At 36.2% G+C, this 20,167-nt stretch overlaps 2 protein-coding genes across 30 annotated transcripts in view; one reads left to right on the plus strand and one right to left on the minus strand.

The window, feature by feature from the left end:
* The window catches only part of LOC110007641 (uncharacterized), a 52,583-nt gene extending 42,059 nt beyond the window's left edge, over nt 1–10,524 (plus strand). For 23 of the 28 annotated variants that reach the window (XR_016040844.1, XR_016040845.1, XR_016040847.1 and 20 more), the window contains 4 exons: nt 7,587–7,630; nt 7,722–7,832; nt 8,010–8,082; nt 10,174–10,524. The gene's annotated coding sequence lies outside the window, so the exon portion shown is untranslated. The remainder of the gene's footprint in view (nt 1–7,586; nt 7,631–7,721; nt 7,833–8,009; nt 8,083–10,173) is intronic. The other 5 variants (XR_016040846.1, XR_016040829.1, XR_016040834.1 and 2 more) reach the window with 2 other exon arrangements.
* A 3,684-nt stretch (nt 10,525–14,208) lies between these two features.
* COP13 (Proteasome component (PCI) domain protein) overlaps nt 14,209–20,167 on the minus strand; it is a 60,435-nt gene continuing 54,476 nt past the window's right edge. For both annotated transcript variants that reach the window (XM_088846788.1, XM_011626713.3), the window contains 2 exons: nt 14,618–14,690; nt 14,209–14,542 (listed from right to left, as the gene is read on the minus strand). In XM_088846788.1, the coding sequence (XP_088702914.1) occupies nt 14,652–14,690 (39 nt within the window). In that variant the 3' untranslated portion in view covers nt 14,209–14,542; nt 14,618–14,651. The remainder of the gene's footprint in view (nt 14,543–14,617; nt 14,691–20,167) is intronic.

Below are 20,167 nucleotides of genomic sequence, written 5' to 3' on the forward strand. Positions count from 1 at the left end.
TCAAGCCACTCCCATTGGAAATATATACGAGTCTATTGTAAAATTTGTTTTGGAATCGTCTCCTGAATTCTTAATAGATTAAAAGTTACGTTCCGGTTTGTGACGGGACATCACTGTCAAAATTGTAGGAAATTGAAACAATGATACTATGAATATGATACTGTGATACTGGATACTGTAATACCATGATATTGATACTGTGATATTAGATACTGTAATACTGTGATATTGATACTGTGATACTGGATACTGTAATACTGTGATATTGATATTGTGATACTGGATACTGTGATATTATGATACTATGACATTGATACTATGATACTGGATACTGTGATACTACTATATTGTGATAAGTCGTGAGATTTGACCACTACGCAATGGGGCACCTATTGGTAGTAGGCACTGTTATACTGAGAAATAATGTGATACTGATATACTGTGACATATTAAGATATTGACCACCACGCAATGGGACACCCATTGGTGGTTGGATACTGTTTTTGCCGGCAACAGTTGATTGTACCGCGACCCCAATGAAAGGACTGGGGTCGGGAAGGGAAACTGTGTAACAGGGAGGGTCGCACCCCTCAATTGTTATGGGCACTACGCATTGGGATACCCAATGGTAGTGTAATGCCCTCTCGCCAAAAGGGTACAAGGAGAGAGTCGTGTATTGCAAGGCCACTGCCTATCAAATACCCCAAAGCATGCTGGGGATGTGTCTGTGTGTGAGGACATTATGAAGTGGGACACCCACTTATCATTGTCCTCTCTCTTGAACGAGGGTAGAGGTTCCAAGCTACAGGATTGGCTTAGCCTGATCAATTATGTGAGCCACTGATACCACGAGTATCCTACTCAAGGCATCTGCCACGACGTTTGTCTTATCCGAATGGTAGTTGATGGTACAGTCATAATCATTTAACAAGTCCATCCATCTCCTTTGCCTCATGTTCAATTCTTTTTTAGAAAATAAGTATTTAAGGCTCTTATGGTCAGTAAACACTTTAAATTGGGTCCCATATAGATAGTGCCTCCAAATTTTCAAGGCGAAAACCACATCTGCCAACTTCAAATCATGGGTGGGATAGTTTTGCTCATATGGCTTCAACTGACTGGAGGCATAAGCTATGACCTTTCCCCACTGCATCAATACACATCCTAGCCCTTTGGGCGAGGCATCAGTGTAAACTACAAAATCTTCATTCCCCTCAACCAAGGTCAGTATCGGGGCTGTAGTCAGTCTGTTCTTCAGTTCCAAAAAACTTCTCTCGCAGTTACCATACAAACCTTACTTCCTTCTGAGTTAGGCGAGTCAGGGGAAGTGCTATCTTTGATAAACCTTCCACCAAACGTCTATAGTACCCCGCTAGTCCCAAGAAATTGCGGACTTCTGATACATTTGTTGGTCTTCCCCATTTAAGCACAGCCTCAATCTTGCTAGGGTCAACTACAACCCTGTCCTTGGAAACAATATGCCCTAGGAAAGCCACGTTCGAAAGTCAGAAGTCACTCTTACTTACTATGGCATACAGTTTTTCAAACTTTAAGGTCTAGAGGACCATTCTGAAATGTTGTTCATGCTCCTTCATACTCTTCGAATACACCAGAATGTCATCAATAAAAACCACCACAAAATCATGCAGGAATTAAAAACTCGGTTCATCAAATCCATAAAAACAGTTGGTGCATTGGTTAACCCAAACAGCATCACTAGAAATTCGTAATGATCATACCGGGTCCTGAAAGCGGTCTAAGGAACAGCCTCTTCCTTAACCCGCAGTTGATGATAACCCCATAGGAGGTCAATCTTAGAAAATACTTTGGACCGTTTAAGTTGATCAAACAAGTCATCAATTCTAGGCAAGGGGTACTTATTATTTACCGTAACCTGATTCAGCTGTCTATAATCAATGCATTGCCTCAAGGACCCATCCTTCTTCTTTACCAACAAAACCGGTGCGCTCCATGTTGGCTGTGGCATTTCAAGTCCTTAAAGTCAATAGTCTTATGCTCAGTGGGAGTTAGAGAGAGACTGAATCTAGGTGCTTGGCGCACTGGGGCCCAGATTCATATACCTCGAGTATTTGAGGCATTGAGAGTATACGTTTTAAGAGTGTAAACTCTCGGGGAGGTATGAGGGTCACCTCCCAGTCATGACTATATTGATTACAATGCCTCATAGTTGATGTGATAAGCTAGGGCTTGGAAAATCCAATCGAGAATAATAGAACCTGGGTATTTAAAAGAGTATTTGGCTTGTATTGAATGATCGGGTCATCGGATATGAGCCCGTATCCTGACACGAAACCGTTCCATGGCAAATGCACCCACAGTCGTATGGGGAAGCCACTCTTCTATTGTATTATCCGACATAGAAGAGCTAGTATGCATGTGCTTTGAGAAGACCCCTGTATTTGAGCAAGAACATATCCCCCATGGGTGCACTAGTAATCCATTGAACCCCTGGTGACGGGAAGCTCTGGCTCAGGTGACTTTGATGTAACAAATTATGTGTCTCTGTCATAGACTGTGGAGCATAGATCAATTGGGTCGGATTGAGACACCGGTGGAACGTCATTGAGGTTAGCCCAATGGAAGACTCTGACTAGTGTTATAACTCTAAAGATCTCATTTACCTTTGGCCCATATTAATAAAAAATTGATGAGAAAATATTTTATATTGATGAAAAATTGTGTAATAATATTGAGAAATTATTTAGAGAATTTTTAGGAATTTTGGAGATTTTTTCAGTTTTTTTTTAAACAATAAAATATGATTTTCAAATTTGTTTGACATAAATACCAAACAAAGACATTCTATGGGGATGCCACATGGATCCCAAGTGGCCATAGGGATGCCACTTGGCACCCCCACCTCCCCACTCGTGGATGACATCATGCTGATGTCATATCTATGTGGGGCCTATTTGTCATTAATTCTTTTGTTGGTATTACGTTATAACATGTTATCTTGTTATTTAAAGTGTTATATATTGTTATGACTTAAGTTTGATTTAAGTCACATGTTTTTTTTTGTGAATATGTACCATATTTGGCATGTGTGAAGTCACGAAATTTTGAGAATTAATTTAATTCATATTATTATCCACATATGATTTTGTAGTATGTGAGTATATCTTATGTAGCACCACCTTATGGACTTGACCCATATGAAACTTTAGTATTGTTAAAATCCTATTGGTGGTGTCATAGGATATTTTATTCACATGTATGGATGTCTCATATTACTTTTATTCATGTCCTTGTATTTTATTGACTCTCACAAATTATTCAAAAACCATGTGCATAAGTGTAAACATGAATTTGGACTTAATGGGAAATAAAACATTGAGCTAAGGGCTTCAAGGTAAAATGACTATAAACCTAGGTTTTAAGGAGTGAAATGTGTCAAAAGCTCATCCATTGATCTTGGTGATAAGATATAGATGAGTGGCTTGGATAAAAACCTCTCATTTGCTATTGATCTAATACATCAAGGATCAAGGTCAAATCCATCTTTATGATCTAACTATAAAAGTAACTTATGGGATTAATTATAAGCTTAACTTGAGTATTCACTTCAAAGAGGAAGAGAGAGAGAGCCATTAACAAAAATATGGTCACCCATGAGACTATCTTCTTCATTGAGCTTTCATTTAAAACTCTTCCATGGAGTAGTCCATCATTTATGTGATCAAGCCCATACTATTGCTTCATTAATGTATTGATTTTTCTTCTCATATTTTTAATTCCTACCTCATTTCCATTATCAAAGTTTGTTGTAATTCTTAATTTACAGTAGCTTTATTCATTTTTTGTCATGAAAACTTGATATTTGAAGAGTCTCAAAGCAATAGTGTAGTCCATCCACATAGTATGTATAGACTATCTTGCTTACTTTATGATCTTGAGTAGTTTCAACTTGATTTCTTGATCTTATTTTTCTGAAATTTTTACTGAGAATATACAACTGATGAGAGGTTTATTTCATCGTATTTGAGCATAAGAAATAGTCCATTGAGTTCCCCTTTAATATTGAAAAGTTTGTGTGGTCCATTATAGACTACATGGTTTAGTTTCACCATAACTTCATTATTTTGTATAGTATCTCTCTCAAACTTTGAAGGGCTATTTTGATACATGTCTCTCTCATAATTTGATCCCCATTAAGTGAAATAAATGTGATCATTTGCTTTCCATTGGATTGATCTCCTTGAGTTATTATTATCACCCGTGCCTTAGACAATGGTACAAAATTAAGTCCTGAAAAAGCCCTTTCGTGGCCCAGGCACAAGAGGTTCGAATTATAGTTTCTCCATGTATATTTGCATGTTAATTTGATGTATTTACAGTTATTAAATGGATTCATGATTGGTTAAATTGAGTATGCTATGTCAATATTGAGATTGTTTTTTTAATCTTGTGATATGAGCTTTAATGCTATGCATTATTGTTTATGTGAATTGACATCTTATTGTATTATTATGATAAAGTGTATGATGTGTATGAGATATTATGAAATATGATGAGGATGAAGAATGAAGATGAAAATATCATATAATTTTAATATAATGAGGAATTGCGAGTGCAAGTCATGCGATATGTTGTAGAGATGTACAATGTGAATATTTGAATATTGTATTCAGTTTAATTGAATTTTTGAGTTAGGGGATTTGTAAGGAACCTATTAGGGTTGAATTTTATTATTCAAATGTGTATAAACTATGTTTGTAGGCTGGAATATATGTATTATGGTTCTGTATTGAGATATTTATGCATTTAAACCCTTGAGTTTTTATACAATGGAAATTTTTTAAAAGATTGCATTTCTAGCCCATTGGTCTTATACCACCAATAAATGGTATCAGAGCAGGGCTCTAATATGGTCCCTTAGTCTTCCTATATTGTGTATAATTTAATTTTTAAATTGTATAAACACTTGATCATGATTGCCATGATATATATGCTTTGAATTTGAGAATTGATAGTGTCAATGGCATGAGAACTGTGAATGAATATTTTTCAGAACTGTTGTATATTTTGTGAGAGAATGGTAGGGCATTCAATGCTTTATATAAGAGAATAATATTCTGTAGTATTTTGTGTTATTGAGTGTATTTTCATATGGAAAAAGTCTCATGATTATATTTTGTATATTTTTGAAGTTATTGACCATTTGTTAAAGTGTGACAGATCTGAGAAAGACATTTCCAAGAACTTTATACCTTTTTCAATAGGGGTTTTGATCAATCAAAACTTATGAAAATGAATTAGGACCACTTTATAGAATCGAGTCTAGTTTAAATGTACATTTGGGCTCATAAGAAAATTCTCTATATTTGGAAAATTATAGTTGTTTTACTTGAGAGGTATCATACTGTAATTTCTGCTACACAAAGCAGAAATTGACCCTATGAGAATCATGTTATTTAGTCCATTTCGGCCCCTTATTCAATGCTTTTTTCTAAATGAAAGTTGTCTAATTTTAAGTTTATTTTATCTGAGAATAAGTTTCATGATTAAATGATGTGTAAATTTAAAGTTATGTCCATTGAATTGTACCATACTCATCCTGAAAAACGAGAAAAACATTATTTCATATATTCAATGTGTGAGAAAGGCGTTGATACTTTATATTTTTGTAATCCCTCTATGAAGTATAGTTGTTGAAAGTCCTTGTGAGTTCTTAAGGTATTTTAGATCAGTGGGAGAGTTATATAAACCCCACCGAATCGTGAGTGTTAAGTTTTAATACCTGATACTCGAGTCTTGGTCTAGATCCGGACTAGTCCCGGATAGTGTGTGATGAAGTTGACAACAAGACTAAAGACACATGTGGATGGATGAGACAATGATCATAGTTACAAAAGAGAGAAATAAAGGATGAAACCAAATCACAAAGACAAAGGTATTGGCACATTAGGACTTGGTCACTTTAAAACTATAAGGTACGACTTCTTTCTACTTATGAGCATGCTTTTAATATATTGATAATTCATTTCTTAGAGAACAACCATTTTGGTTTTATGATATCATGTGAGCAATTATTGGTAGAATATCTTGGTGAATTATATAAGTTTAATAATTGGAAGGCTTGGACTCGTCACATAAGCTATAAACTTGAATTAGGCCGATACTTATATATTGAGATTTTGAATGCTTGTGTCCACTCTTATATAACATGCTTAGTAATTTGACTCTAGATCTATGATCTATGATTCAAATTACCGATCCTATGGATATAGCTAATTCAATATATATGGCATGTGTAAGGATTGCACTTGTGATTGCTTGAGAATTATGAGACATGAAAAATGTTTATTATTTGTGAGTTGCTTCATGATTTGAAAACTCATGAGATGTATCATGAATATGACATTGACTAATCCTTATGGTGCCTCAAGCTATTTATGCTTCATTATTTTGAGCATTCCTCAATGATGAGATAATGTGTTGTATTATATTATCATATTGTGAGTACTTAGTGATGCATGATCCTGCCATAATTCTTATGTGAATAAGTGAATGTGGTATTATGTTATGAATGTCATAGGGGGATTATTACATGGCACGTTAGGCTCAATGGTCATAAAAAAGGATTTTCATGTATGAAATAACATTTTCCTTTATAGTAGCATATTTTACACTGTTTTGGAAATTGAAATCAATCGAACCAAAATGTATCTTAAGTATGGATTGTAATAATTAAGAAAATGTGATGAAAGAGATTTTATCTTAAACACTTGTTCTTCTGAACGAGGATTTCTATAGTTAAAATTTTTTAGCACAACAGGATGTTAAAAACCATAAAAGGGATTCCACCCCATTTTGTGTATTACTACTTTGTATTGTCTTTCTATTAAAGAGTTATGACTATGCTAAACTTCATGCTTCTTCCATTTTGAAAGATCACCCTTCAAGAGGTTCTTTTAACATTATAGTATGACCACAAAACCGTTTGTCATAATATTTTGGAGTAACTCATAGTCATCAATCTTTGAATAAAGTCTTTTTTGAAACCTTTGAATTTTTACTTAAAAGTAAAATGTTTTCTAAGACATAAATTCAAGTTATTTTGAAAGGAAACTTTGTCGGTTTCAGTGGGAGCATCTTTAGTAAGTCTCCATATTATATTTGTAGCAGTTTCCCTCTAGGAATTCTCCATATTATATTTGTTTTTCCACATCAATAAAAGGAAATTTTGGAGTTGTGTAATCTTCCCATATTAAACAAAATTCGCTATTGGAGTTATCTTTTTATACTTATTAATAAAGGAAAATGAGGTTCTTGTTTTGTTATGAGTTTTTAAACCATTTCATGGCTGGCAGGTTTGTCAGTGCGAGTCATACGGGTGAAGGGATATTTTCGAGAATTCCTTGTGACTTCTCATTGTTTGTTTCTTATTTTTTAGGCTTTTATATTTTGATATTGTATCGCAGTGTGGAGGATTACATCAATGTGTATGAGGAGTCCCAATTTTTGTTTTGATTTTTTTATTTGCATGGAGGAGATGGAGGAACAGGGAATGAGGATGGGATTTTCACTTTTTGTTTTTTTTGTTTTTTCTTTTTGGTTGAAAGATTTGTACAGGAGGGCCTATGAAGCAAAAGAAAATGTGGATGAGGTGTGCGTGTTTCTCCTTTTTTTTAAGATGTTTTTCCCACTTTATTGAATGGTTGTTGTTCCTTATATGTTTGAAATTTGAGGGATGTTAGCAAAGTGTTGCAAGCACTGATTGGGAAGCTGATAGGTGTGGCATCCGTGTGGATGTTTCGGTCGTTCATTGATAGAATGTGGACCTATGAATAGATAAATGTTGCCATCAGGTAAAGCTTTTTGCTTCCGCTATATATTATTTATGTTAAATGGCTTGCTCCATTGATCTTTTGTCTTTCAAACCCCCCCCCTCCCCCCCCCCCCTTCCCCTCCTGGTCCCTTCTCTTCTCCGTCTCTCTCTCTCAAGTAAGGATAACCTATTAATGGTGATGAATTTTTATTTGCAGTGACCCGCTTGAGGGCATGCAAAAAGGGGCTACACACAGAATAATGCTGACCAACTTTGTTGGCCGGTGGCAGGTATTTAACTTTAGTCTCAACCTAGTTTATTCCTCTACTATGGGTTAGTAGTGACCTGAGAATGAGCATTGACTATCTTTGATTTTTGTAGTTTCGATAGGGCAAGGGAATATATGAAAGTTTGACTTTCTACGATATTTATCTTTTTGATGAGAACTCTATTTTTTTTGGTATTCAAAAAATTCAAAAGGTTTAGAACATTATTGTTTTAGAGCATGTATAGTCTTTGCTATTGTACCATGGTAATTTTTTATAAATTTGAGTTAGAAAACAATATACTGTAGGGCAACAACGATTTGTTCACAAGTTCTTTTTCTGACATCTATTGCATATACATCATTAGTAGGATAGTAACAAACAAAATAAGGCCTAGAAAACTTTTTTGAACCATACAAGTTGCAACACAAAATAAGTCCAAGCCGAGATGACAAATTCCCCCACCATGCCCATTATTAAAATTCAATGAGTTAGGCCATGTTATGGTCCAATGCACCGTCTAAAATAGGACCTGATCCGTGAGGTGAGGTGGTTCATCCTTTACCGTCACGGTTTATATTTCACCTGAACATCCAACATACCCAAGTAAGAGAGATTGCTCTCACTGAGAAAACACGACCACTTCTTAATGATAAAATTCAAATGGATTCATAAAAATGGAGATTTCTCAAAGTTTGTTTTTCTCAAATTTACTTGACACCATTGTAATTATCTATAGTTGGCTTTCATTCCTCTCGTCTCGTAGCGTAGATATTTAATTTGTTGAGTTTGAAAGAATGTCATATCTCCAAATATATTGAGCTCTTTTAGTCTCAAAATTTAATTTAGAATTTATTTATTAGAGTATATGTAATTCAATGCTTGTTACTTCTTTTTTGTAGGTATGGTTTCTCTTTCTCTTTCTCTTTCTCTTTCTCTCTCTCGCTCTAAATCCATTGAGACCTTGTTTTGGGCATCGAAATCATGGTTGAGTTTGATGTTGGATTAGTTGATTGCATCTATGAACTCACTCTTGTTATGTATCTCATAATCAATGTGGAAATGAGTAGGGTTAAGTTAGTATTTTGCTAAGTTTAGGAACCGCACAAACTGTGAGTTCCATTTCTCTTCTATAAGTTTCCAAGAAGGACCGTACTTTGCTTCATCATCACCTAATATTTTTTTGATTTCATCATTGGCAATACGATTGCTTTATAAATATGACCCATTTTCCAATTCCTTCTCTCTATGAACCAACCACAATCCCTTCACTAACGAGCTAGAAATACCTAATGCATATTGAACCCCATTCCAAAATTGTTAGTCCAAAACAATATTAACCACTGCTTTCCTATTTTTCCTCTTAGCCCACTTGCTCTTTGTCAACCCTAAAGCCTTTGCATATATTTATCAATTAGAGTTCCCTCGTGTTGTGTATCACATCTCATCCCGGTGTGCCTTCTATTTTTAGGGGCTTTGATTGACGTCCTTTCGAGTCCAAGTGAAAAAATTGTCTTTTCACTTTCTTGTGTGGTGGACTGGTGTTGTTCAATCTTTAAACTGTTTGTATTCGTCAAACTGTTTGAGCACTATATCTGTAGCTGTAGGGAGCTGTCTATCCTCAAATTTCCATAATTCGTTCTCTAATACTAATTGTTAGGAAGAAATCGTGTGTAATGAGAGATTGGGATACATTTGACTTTGTTATGTGCACATGAGAGGGAGAGTGAACACATGCATGCTTGTTCTTTTATTAGTAATCCAAGATAGTTCTCTAAGAATTTGTACAAGTATGTTATTAATCATTTTTCTAAGTAAAGTTTCTCTTGAAAATTGCCATACTAGTTTTTACGGATTTATACCTTCAGTACAGACAAGTGATGGAGCTGAATTTTTGAACATTGGCATGTTCTTCTTTAGTTGTAGCTGTCTCCCTTTATGAATTCTCCATACTATATTTGTTTTTCCACATCAATAAAAGGAAAATTTGGAATTGTGTAATCTTCCCATATTAAACAAAATTCGCTATTGGAGTTCTCTTTTTAAAACTAATCAATAAAGGAAAAGGAGGTTCATATTTTGTTATGAGTTTTTGAACCATTTCATGGTTGGCAGGTTTGTCAGTGCGAGTTGAACGAGTGAAGGGATATTTTTGAGGATTCCTTGATACATCTCATTGTTTGTTTCTTACTTTTGAGGCTTTTATATTTTGATATTGTATCGCAGTGTAGAAGATTACATCAATGTGTATGAGGAGTGTCGTTTTTTTTTTTTTTTTTTTTATTTGTATGGAGGAGATGGAGGAACAGGGAATGAGGATGGGCTTTTCGCTTTTTTTTTTTTTTGGTTTGAAAGATTTGTATAGGGACCTATGAAGCAAAAAAAAATGTGGATAAGGCGTGCGTGTGTTTTTCTTTCTTTTTTTAAGATTTTTTTTCCACTTTATTGAATGGTTGTTGTTCCTTATATGTCTTTAAATCCCCCTCGCCCTTTCGACTCTTCTCTGTCTCTCTCTCTCTCCGTGAAGGATAACCTATTAATGGTGGAGCTACACAAAGGATGATGTTGACCGACTTTGTTGTCGGTTGCAGGTATGTAGCTTTAGTCTCAGCCTAGTTTATTCCTCCGCTATGGGTTAGTAGGGACTTAAGAATCAGCATTGATTGAGTGGGACTATCTTTGATTTTTAAGTTTCGATAGGGCAAAGGATTTTATAAAGGTTTGACTCTCTACGAAATTTATCTTTTTGATGAGAACTGTATATTTTTTTACATTCAAAAAATGCAAAAGGTCTAGAACATTATTGTTTGTGAGCTTGTATAGTCTTTGTTATTGTACCATGGAAATTTTTTGTAAATTTGAGTTAGAAAATATTAGTAAATGCATATTCTAAATTAACATAATATACTGTTGGGCAACAATGGTCAATTCACAAGGTTTTTTTCTTACATCTGTTGCATATACATCTTTTAAATGGGAAATGGCATATTTCCCATTTTCCTTAGGGCACCAATCATAAACAATCAAAGTAAGCGCACCTAGGAATCGGGCTTGGACTTGAGTGGTTAGCCGTTGACGTCAATCAACACCACGTGCCTCCAACACTATTGGAAGATGTAGATATGATATCATCAATCCCTATGATAGTCTCAAAATCTATTTCCAATACTAATTATGAAATTTACTCTCCCCCCACCCCCCAAAAAAAAGAAAAACCAAAGAAAAAAAAGTAAGGCGTGCCTCCAAAACTACTAGAAGATGCAGTTACGATGCCATCAATCTCTATGATAGTCTCAAATCTATTTTTCAACACTAGTTATGAAATTTAAAGCTCCAAACATGTGTAGATAGTATTAAAAGTAGATGGCCTGTCTTGTAAAATGCAGTATTTGTAAGACTTAAATCATTTTTTCTTCATATCTATACACTTGTTATTTAGCTCTTTTAGGAATTTGACTAGTACTAGGAGCGGTTTTGTTGTAAGATATAACCTCTAAAACTTGATGTAATTTCTATAGGAATTTGATTAGTACTAGGAGTGTTCTGGAGTTTTTCTACTGACTCTGAATAGGGGGAGGTGTTGCCAAAGTTTTGGGAATAAAGTGATAGGCAAAACCATAGAAAACATATATTTCATATCAGTTTTTCTTTGAGAAAGCACAATGCGGCTAATTATTTTTTAAAATGTTTCAAAAAACTGTATTTTGTTTTAAGTGGTGGTATAGAGGGTGTTAGTAATGGTGGTCATGGGTGGTGGTAGTGGATGAGTGATGGTTGTGGTGATGTTGGCTAGCCGGTGGTAGTGGTACTGGAGGACGAAGTAGTGGTTGCCAGGTGTTGATGATGAAGCTAGTTGTGGTGCGTTGGTGGCAATCGTGAGAGGGAGACTATTTGAATTTTTTTGCCAAAAAGTTGTAGGTTTAGATAAAAAAATCCAATTTTGGTCTGATTGCAATTGAGAATCAAATCAATTTTAAAATTCAAAAACCCTTTGAGGTTGAATTGCTTATGACAATTTCAAATTGGGCCAAATTGCAATTTGGCCTAGAAATCAAATGATGCGAAAGGTACTTAGTTAATTTAGCTTACAAAATTATCAAAATAAATGTGTTTGTTTAGTATTTCAAACCCATAAAAATAACTACTAACATAAAAGTAAAAAACATACAGGCTGAATTTAAAATTTGTGGGGTTGATAGTGTTTTTCGATTGGGTCACATTAGTAAAATAACACAAATGGTGTATTTGTATGAGACGCACCTTCAAACCTTTGCCAAAAGATACAATTTTAATGTCTAAAATTCTTTTTCACCTTTAGTTATAACATTTGAAGTTAAAAAATGGTACAGATCATGCAAAAATATGATCATTTAAAAACCTTAGAAATAGACAGTCTACATAATGTATTATAAGATGTACTATTTTGAAGACTTAAAATTCTTTATTTGTCATATGCATACATCTCAACTTCAGATGATCAATTTGAGACTTTTCCAACATCGAAACAACTTTTTCCATTAGGTTAGTGTTTCTTGCTGTTATAATATAAAATAGATACCTTGTATGAATTTTTTTCTAACATAAATAGCACTGCATTTTCCAAGTCCCAAATGAAATTTTACCGATAAATGATGTTCTGGTTTTGGAACTTTCAACAGGATATCAATTACTTGGGCTAATCGGTTGCAAAATGGGTGGCCCAACGGATCCAAGAAATGGTCCAAATGACCATCTCCCGATTTCAACTGCTTTGATTTGTCTATGCACGTATACACCTAGCTCATACCATACTCTTTTGCACACTGACGGCCTAAAATGTGAAAATTTTCCAATATCTTTTGTTTGTTCAAGATTCCAAATCCATGCTATTTTAATAATGTAACTGTCACGATCCCGCCCCCTGATCCCTACCGTCCCATACCGGAGGGCGACAAAGTACAGAATTACGACCGAAAGTTGCGTACATCACTCAAAAAGGAGTCGCATCAACATGTGTTAAAAATGCGGATCAAAACAAACCACGAGAAAAAAATAAATAGATTCCATCAAGCAATCCTGAACTTGTCTAAATTCCAAATGCCTGTTGTCATCGATCTACTGCACACCACTCACAATGAGGCACTCTGTCGCCCTTTGGTATGGGACGGTAGAGATCAGGGGGCGGAGTCGTGACAGTTAAGTAATAATGACTTTCAAGTAATGGTTTTTTTTGTATAAGCTATCAATCTTAAACAATCAAAGTAAAGCACCTCCAAATTTTATAGAAAAATATAAGTTTGGTATAAAAAATTCCAAGGGTGGCAAGAAAATCCACTTTGAGCACTACACATGAAATTTCATACTCTAAAAATAATACAGATCGAACATATTTATAGATACTTTAAAATCTTAAAAACGAACCGTCTCAATAATGTGTTACAAAATGCACTATTATAAATATTGAAATCTAAGTTTTTCCATATATTCACAATTTTGATGAGCTTTTTTGGTGCGCCTCAACTCTACAGTATAAGGTTGATATTTTCTATAAACTTTTTCTCTATCAGAGACTCTATTTATTTGTACATAAAAGTCAATAGTTAAACTATTCTAATGATATTTCATCTTGATTGGAGGCTATTTTCGTAATGGTACATAACTTTGAAAGTTATTTTCGTCAATGGCAAATAACATTAGGCACGAATTTACTGATCGACACCTATAAATAACTCTCGCTTCACTCAAACTTTACTTACATTGCAACTCAGAAAACCATTTTCCCTGTTTAAAATCCATTTAAAAAAGGCAGGAAAGAAAAGAGAGAAAAGGCTTTGGGCATGGAATGTTGAAAAAATTCGTTGGGGGAGGGTTACACCACACGAAAAGGGGAAGCAGGTATCACAGTGATCTCTACTTCCAACCCCTCCCACACCACCCACCCCTGAACACACCCATCCACCCCCCACCACACCCAAAAAAAAAAAAACAGGAAGTTGACAAACAAGGAACTGGTACAGTGCCCAGGAATTTTTTATTTCCTAAGTAGAGAATGCCCATTACCAAATGCCCCACCAAAGAAAAGGTCAAAAACAACTCAACCAAGTACTTGATTGTAGCACACGCGTGAGAGCAAGCGAGCTGCTGCAGCTGGGTAAATAACCAAGAGCATGGTAAAGCTCCAAACCCTCTCAATCAAATTAATGATTTTTCGTAAGTGACAAGAACTGAGAATGATAACATCAAAACTATGCCAGATTCCCCATCCAAACATTCAAAGTAATCAGAAATGCCTTATTTTTTTTTTGTGGTATTTTTTTTTTTGTGGTCAAGTATAAAACTTCAATACTGTTGGCACTTGAATTGAATATGAAAGCTGCGATGCTCAAGGAATGAGCAAGTATAAGCACCTCAAAGATAAACTAGTCACCACATTTCACATCGTCATATACTTCTGAGGAACAGTGTCAAATTCATCAATTTCGAACCTCGGTCGTTCTCTTCCAACCTGAGGGAAAATAGGAACACCATCAGTATCAATCTGCAGTGAGCACAGACCAACAACCAATTCCATTTGGCTCACCTTGGACAAGTATGCAGCATCACACGATATATGTTCATCCACGGCACTTAGCTTCTTCGAGAGCAACATAATTCTAGAACAACAAGGAACAGCAATGAAGCTTGTTTCAAGAAATAGTACATGAACAATAAACATACACATTAACGAGTACACCGGCTTTGCAACTCCCAATAGTACATACGACAAATTCACAGTAGTTCTCTGTGAAAGTGACATTCTTCACATCAAAATACTGCAAATGTCTAGAAAAGAAAATGGGACATTCCTAACTTCCAGATCATTACAAACATATATTTTAACCTCCTTTTTCCCCCCCTGGGAATGGTAACATAGGAACTTGGTATGAAAGAAAGTCTTGATGTCATGTTGTGGCAACCAGCCACCCTGAGAAATGAATAGCCCCAAAAAAGAGAGCAAATGGAATAGACAACCAGCTATCTTAATGGATTAGATTAAAGGAACCAATACATATATGCACAAATTAATATCAAAAAAAAAAAGAGAGACAAATAACAGTATACACCTGTGTCGGTTTTAGTACGTCTCTCAGATATCTAGTACTTCAGCTTAAAACCCAGTACTGCCCCAACAAGAAATTTTTTATATATAAAATATAATTTAAAAATAATAGACAAATTCTAAAAGAATTTTAAATTATAAATAGAATTAAAAACAAGAATTAGGTTAAAATAAAGCCAAGGCTTTGTGGAAAAAGTAAAGCCTCAACTCAAAACTGATCAAAAATTATAGTTCCAGTATCAAAAACCTTCAAATCGATTATCTCGACCTTGATCATTATTGTTGTGAAACAAAATTAGAATTTCAAGACCTTAAAATAGCATATATTGTGGTGAAGCATTAGCGGCCAAAAGGAGCTTCTTGGCACAGAAAGAGAACACACAAGAAGATTGATTGCGAACCACTATATTCACACCTCATGCACAATTGGAGGAAGGGTTTTGTACCATGGTTATTGATAGTGGCCGTTACAAAAATGTGGCATCAATTGAGGCCATGACAAAGCTACATTTGAGTGTGAAAGACCATCCACATCCCTACAAATTATCTTGATTCAAAAATGGCAATGAGGTAACAGTCTCTAAACGTTGCCTAGTTTCTTTTTCCAATGGCCAGCGCTATAATGACAATGTGTGCTGTGTTGTTGACAATGGATGTGTGCCATATCTTGTTGGGAGGCCTTGGTAGTATGATAGACATGCCATACATGATGGGTGCAAGAATAATAATATGTTTTGAAAGGATAACCTAAAAATAATTCTAGCCCATAGACTTTTCTTTCTTTGGCCAGATTTACAGAGGAAATGAAGGAATCTGGGGTTGTGTTTGCATCTTGTGGGGAAGAAGCTGTTGAGTAATCTTGTCCCTAAGGTGGTTAGACCACTTTTGGACAAGTTTTGTGATGTTCTCCTCGAGGAGCTACCCCCAGGATTGCCCCCCATGTATGCTAAGCAGCACCACATTGATTGCTGCCAGGTGCTAGCTTCCTAGCAAACCACACTGTCGAATGCGCCCACAAGAGCATGCAGAGCTTTGCAGATAAGTAAAAGAGTTATTGACCAACGGTTATATCAGAGAGAGTATGAGTCCTTGTGTTGTCCCAGCACTTCTTACTTCTAATAAAAAGGACAACAGCTGGAGGATGTGTTCAACAGGGCCATAAACAGCCGGAGGATGTGTTGTCCTATACCCCGGCTTGATGACATGTTGGGCCAGCTTACGGATGCTCAGATGTTCTCGAAGATAGACGGTTATCATCAAATTCGGATCAGACCTAGAGATGATTGGAAGACAACCTTCAAGACTAGAGAAGGGTTTTACGAATGGTAGCACATTCATGCGAGTCGTGGATCATGTGCTCAAGCCGTTTATTGGCAGATTTGTAGTAGTATATTTTGATGATATTTTAATTTACAGCACTTCTACTAACTTGCAATTGCAGCATTTGCAGGGGGTTTTGCCTACTTGCACAGGGATAAATAATATGCCAACATGAAGAAGGGCCGTTTAATGGCTGACCTGTGATTTTCATGGGTTATGAAGTTCTGGAGAAGGTGTTAAGAGCTGATGAATCCAAGGTACGAGCAATTGTAGATTTGGCCGATGCCGAAGCAATCCATGATGTGTGTAGTTCATGCTTTGGGCTCATTTTATCAGCGCTTCAGACATCATTTCAGCGCAAATATGGCACCTTTCACATATTGTGTGAAGAACAAAGTCTTTCAATGGGCACCACAAGTAGAAAAAAGCTTCATGTAGATCAAGTTGAGGCTATCAGCACCACCAGTCCTAGTGCTTCCAAACTTTGAAAAAGTCTTTGAAGCAATTGTGATGCTTCTAAGGTCGTTATTGGTCCAGTGTTAAGTCAGGATGGTAAACCTGTAGCTTATTTCAGTCAGAAATTATGCTATTTATGCCATTTGAGAGACTACTTGATCCAGTGGAAAGTCATTCTTTATTTTTATCATGAGTTAAAGCACATTAATGGCTAGCATAAGTTGAATCATTCACATACCAAGTGGGTGGCATACCTCCAGGAGTTCACTTTTATCCTAAAGCATAAATCTGGTGCACAAAATAAGGTAGCGGATGCACTAAGTAGGAGAGCCTCTTTGCTTGCTACTATGCAGGCTAAAGTGTTGGGATTTGACACTTTCTGAGACTTTTTCCCAATATACATACTCTGGGAGACTTCTTCAGGAGGTTGATTTTGGCCAACATGATGATTATGTTGAGTATGATGGGGTTCTTTATCAAAGGGAATTGTCTGTGTGTTCCTAAGTGTTCTTTAAGACAGCAAATTATCCAAAGAGTCACATGGCAAGGGACACTTATGGAAGGATAAGACTGGCTTAGGTTAGTGCTGATCATCATTGGCCAAAGTTAAAGCCAGACGTGAGTAGATATAAGGGGACTGCTACTAATGCTGGCCTATACATGCCATGACCCATTCCGAAGTCACTGTGGACAGATGTGAGCATGGATTTTGTCCTAGGTTTGCCATGTACACAACGAGGTATGGACTCGGTCTTTGCTATGTATGGTTGATCGATTTTCTGAGATGGCTCATTCTCTAGCTTGTAGAAAGACAATGGATTCCTCGCATATTGCACATTGTTCTTTAAGGAGATTGTCAGATTTCATGGTGTGCCTAAATCTATCACTTCTGATTGTGATCAGATTTTGGAAGAAGCTTGGCACTTCACTGAATTTTAGCACTGTGTATCATCCACAAACAAATGGTCAGATTGAAGGGGTGAATCGGAGCTTGGGTAATTTGATTCATAGTCTGGTGGGCACCAATCTTAAGCAGTGGGATCAAACCTTATCTCAGGCTGAGTTTGCTTTTAACAGGTCCCAGGATCGGTCCACATGTTTTAGTCCTTTTGAAATTTGTTTATGGACAGAACCCAAGGAGTGCCCTCAATTTAGCACCAGTTCCACATACGGGCCGAGTTAGTGGCAAGGCGAAAGACTTGATCGAACATATGAAATTTGTTCATGACAAGGTTCGGCAGCAGCTAGAAGAGTCAAATGCCAAATATAAGGCAAGCATCGTCGGCATATGATTTTTAATATTGGAGATTTTGTGTAGGCAATTTTGACTAAGGATAGATTTCCAGCAGGGAAATAGCACAAGTTGAGCCGGTGCAAGATTGGGCCATGTGGAGTGGTGCAGAAGATTAATGAGAATGCCTGCAAATTAAAGCTTCCTAGCCATATTCTCAGTTCAGATGTTTTTAATGTCAAGCATCTCAATTTCATATCATGGTGATACCACTGACAACAAGCAGCCGAATTCAAGGGCGAATTCTTTTGAGGCAGGGGGGGTCTAATGCAGCCCAAAATGCTGCTCTTCAATATCAAGATAAGAGAGACAAGCTTAAAGTTTACAAGAGGGACCACAGAGGCGAAATAGCCATTGAATCTGTCTTTTTATGTCTTTTTTTTATTTCTTGATTCATTTTATTCACTTAGGGGCATAAGTAGTAATTTCTAAGGACTTTTATGTCTTTCTATTCACTTAAAGTCTTTTATAATGAATGGCTATGATTAGATTTGATGGATGGTCAGGATTAAGTCTTCTTAGGATTTTCTTATATAACGGATGCACTCAAGTATAATGAAGCATCTTGTTATGGACTTATTCAAAACCATAGAGAAGCTAATGCTCCTTTTATCTCTCGTTTTGCATTATTAATCTAATTTTGGATCTTCCTTATCTTTTTCTTTGCTAAACCCTAGTTCCAACCTACTAGATCTACACCATTCCACTTTGGATTTTAGAACTTCGGAATGTGTTGAACTTTAACTTTTGAACTTTGAAGAAATGTTTGAAATGCTAATGGATGTAAACCATGAATTTTTTATTTTGGCTTAATTGGCTATTGAATGTAAAAGTTTGGGCAATTTCAAAGTTTCGGCACCACACATGGCCAGCCCACCTAACTCTACTCTCTCTTATTTTTTTCGCCTATTGGTGCCAAGCCTAAATTTTCTCGAATAGATTCATTTCGAAATCTATCTCTTCTTGACTTGCCACTCATCCATCTCAACATCATCATCTCCGCTACACCCATTCTATGGGTATAGTATATTGTTTTTTGTCTACCCAACATTCCACCCTATAGAGCAAAGCTGGTCTCACCGATGTCCTATAGAACTTTCCCTTCAACCTCATTGCGATGCGGCAATCACATAAAATTCCAGTTGCACATCACCACTTCGCCCTCCTAGCTTTAATTCTGTGTGTGACATCTTTCTCAATCTCTCCATTTTCTTGGATTATCGACCCAAGATATCGAAAATGCGGTCTACTTTGTACTTCTTGGCCATCAATCTTAACTACTTCCTCATCTCTACTCCTATTATTACTAAACTTGCACTCCATATACTCTGTATTAGTCTGATTAACTTTAAAACCTTTGGATTCTAAAGCATCCCTCCAAAGTTCTAACTTTGTGTTGATGCCGTCTCGGATCTCATCAATCAAAAATATTTCATCTGCGAACAACATGCACCACGGTACCTCATCCTGTAGGTGCCTAGTTCAGTCGCCCATAACTAAGACAAAGAGGTACGGCCTCAATGCTGACCCTTGGTATAGACATATTGTCACTGAAAACTCACTTGTCTCTCCACTAGATGTTTGTATATTAGTTAGCGCTCCATCGTACATATCTATCACCAAGTAGATGTAGTGTCTAAAGACACCTTTCTTTTCCAACACTAGCCAAATCAAATCTCGATGTACTCTATCATAAGCTTTTTCTAGATCAATAAAGACCATGTGGAGGTCTTTTCCTTTCACCTTAAACTTCTCAATCAATTGCCTAAGTAGGAAAATAGCCTCAATTGTTGACCTTCTTGGCATAAAACCAAATTGATTTTCAGATACACTCATTTCATACCTTAGTCGTTGCTCAATGACTCTCTCCCAGAGCTCCATAGTATGGCAGCTCATAAACTTGCCCCCTCGATAGTTTGCACAATTTTGTATGTCTCCTTTGTTCTTGTAGATAGGTACCACAG

This window comes from Amborella trichopoda, chromosome 9 (assembly GCF_054954075.1).
Source record: "Amborella trichopoda isolate Santa Cruz 75 chromosome 9, AtrichopodaSantaCruz75HAP2 v2.0, whole genome shotgun sequence".
Lineage (NCBI taxonomy): Eukaryota > Viridiplantae > Streptophyta > Magnoliopsida > Amborellales > Amborellaceae > Amborella > Amborella trichopoda.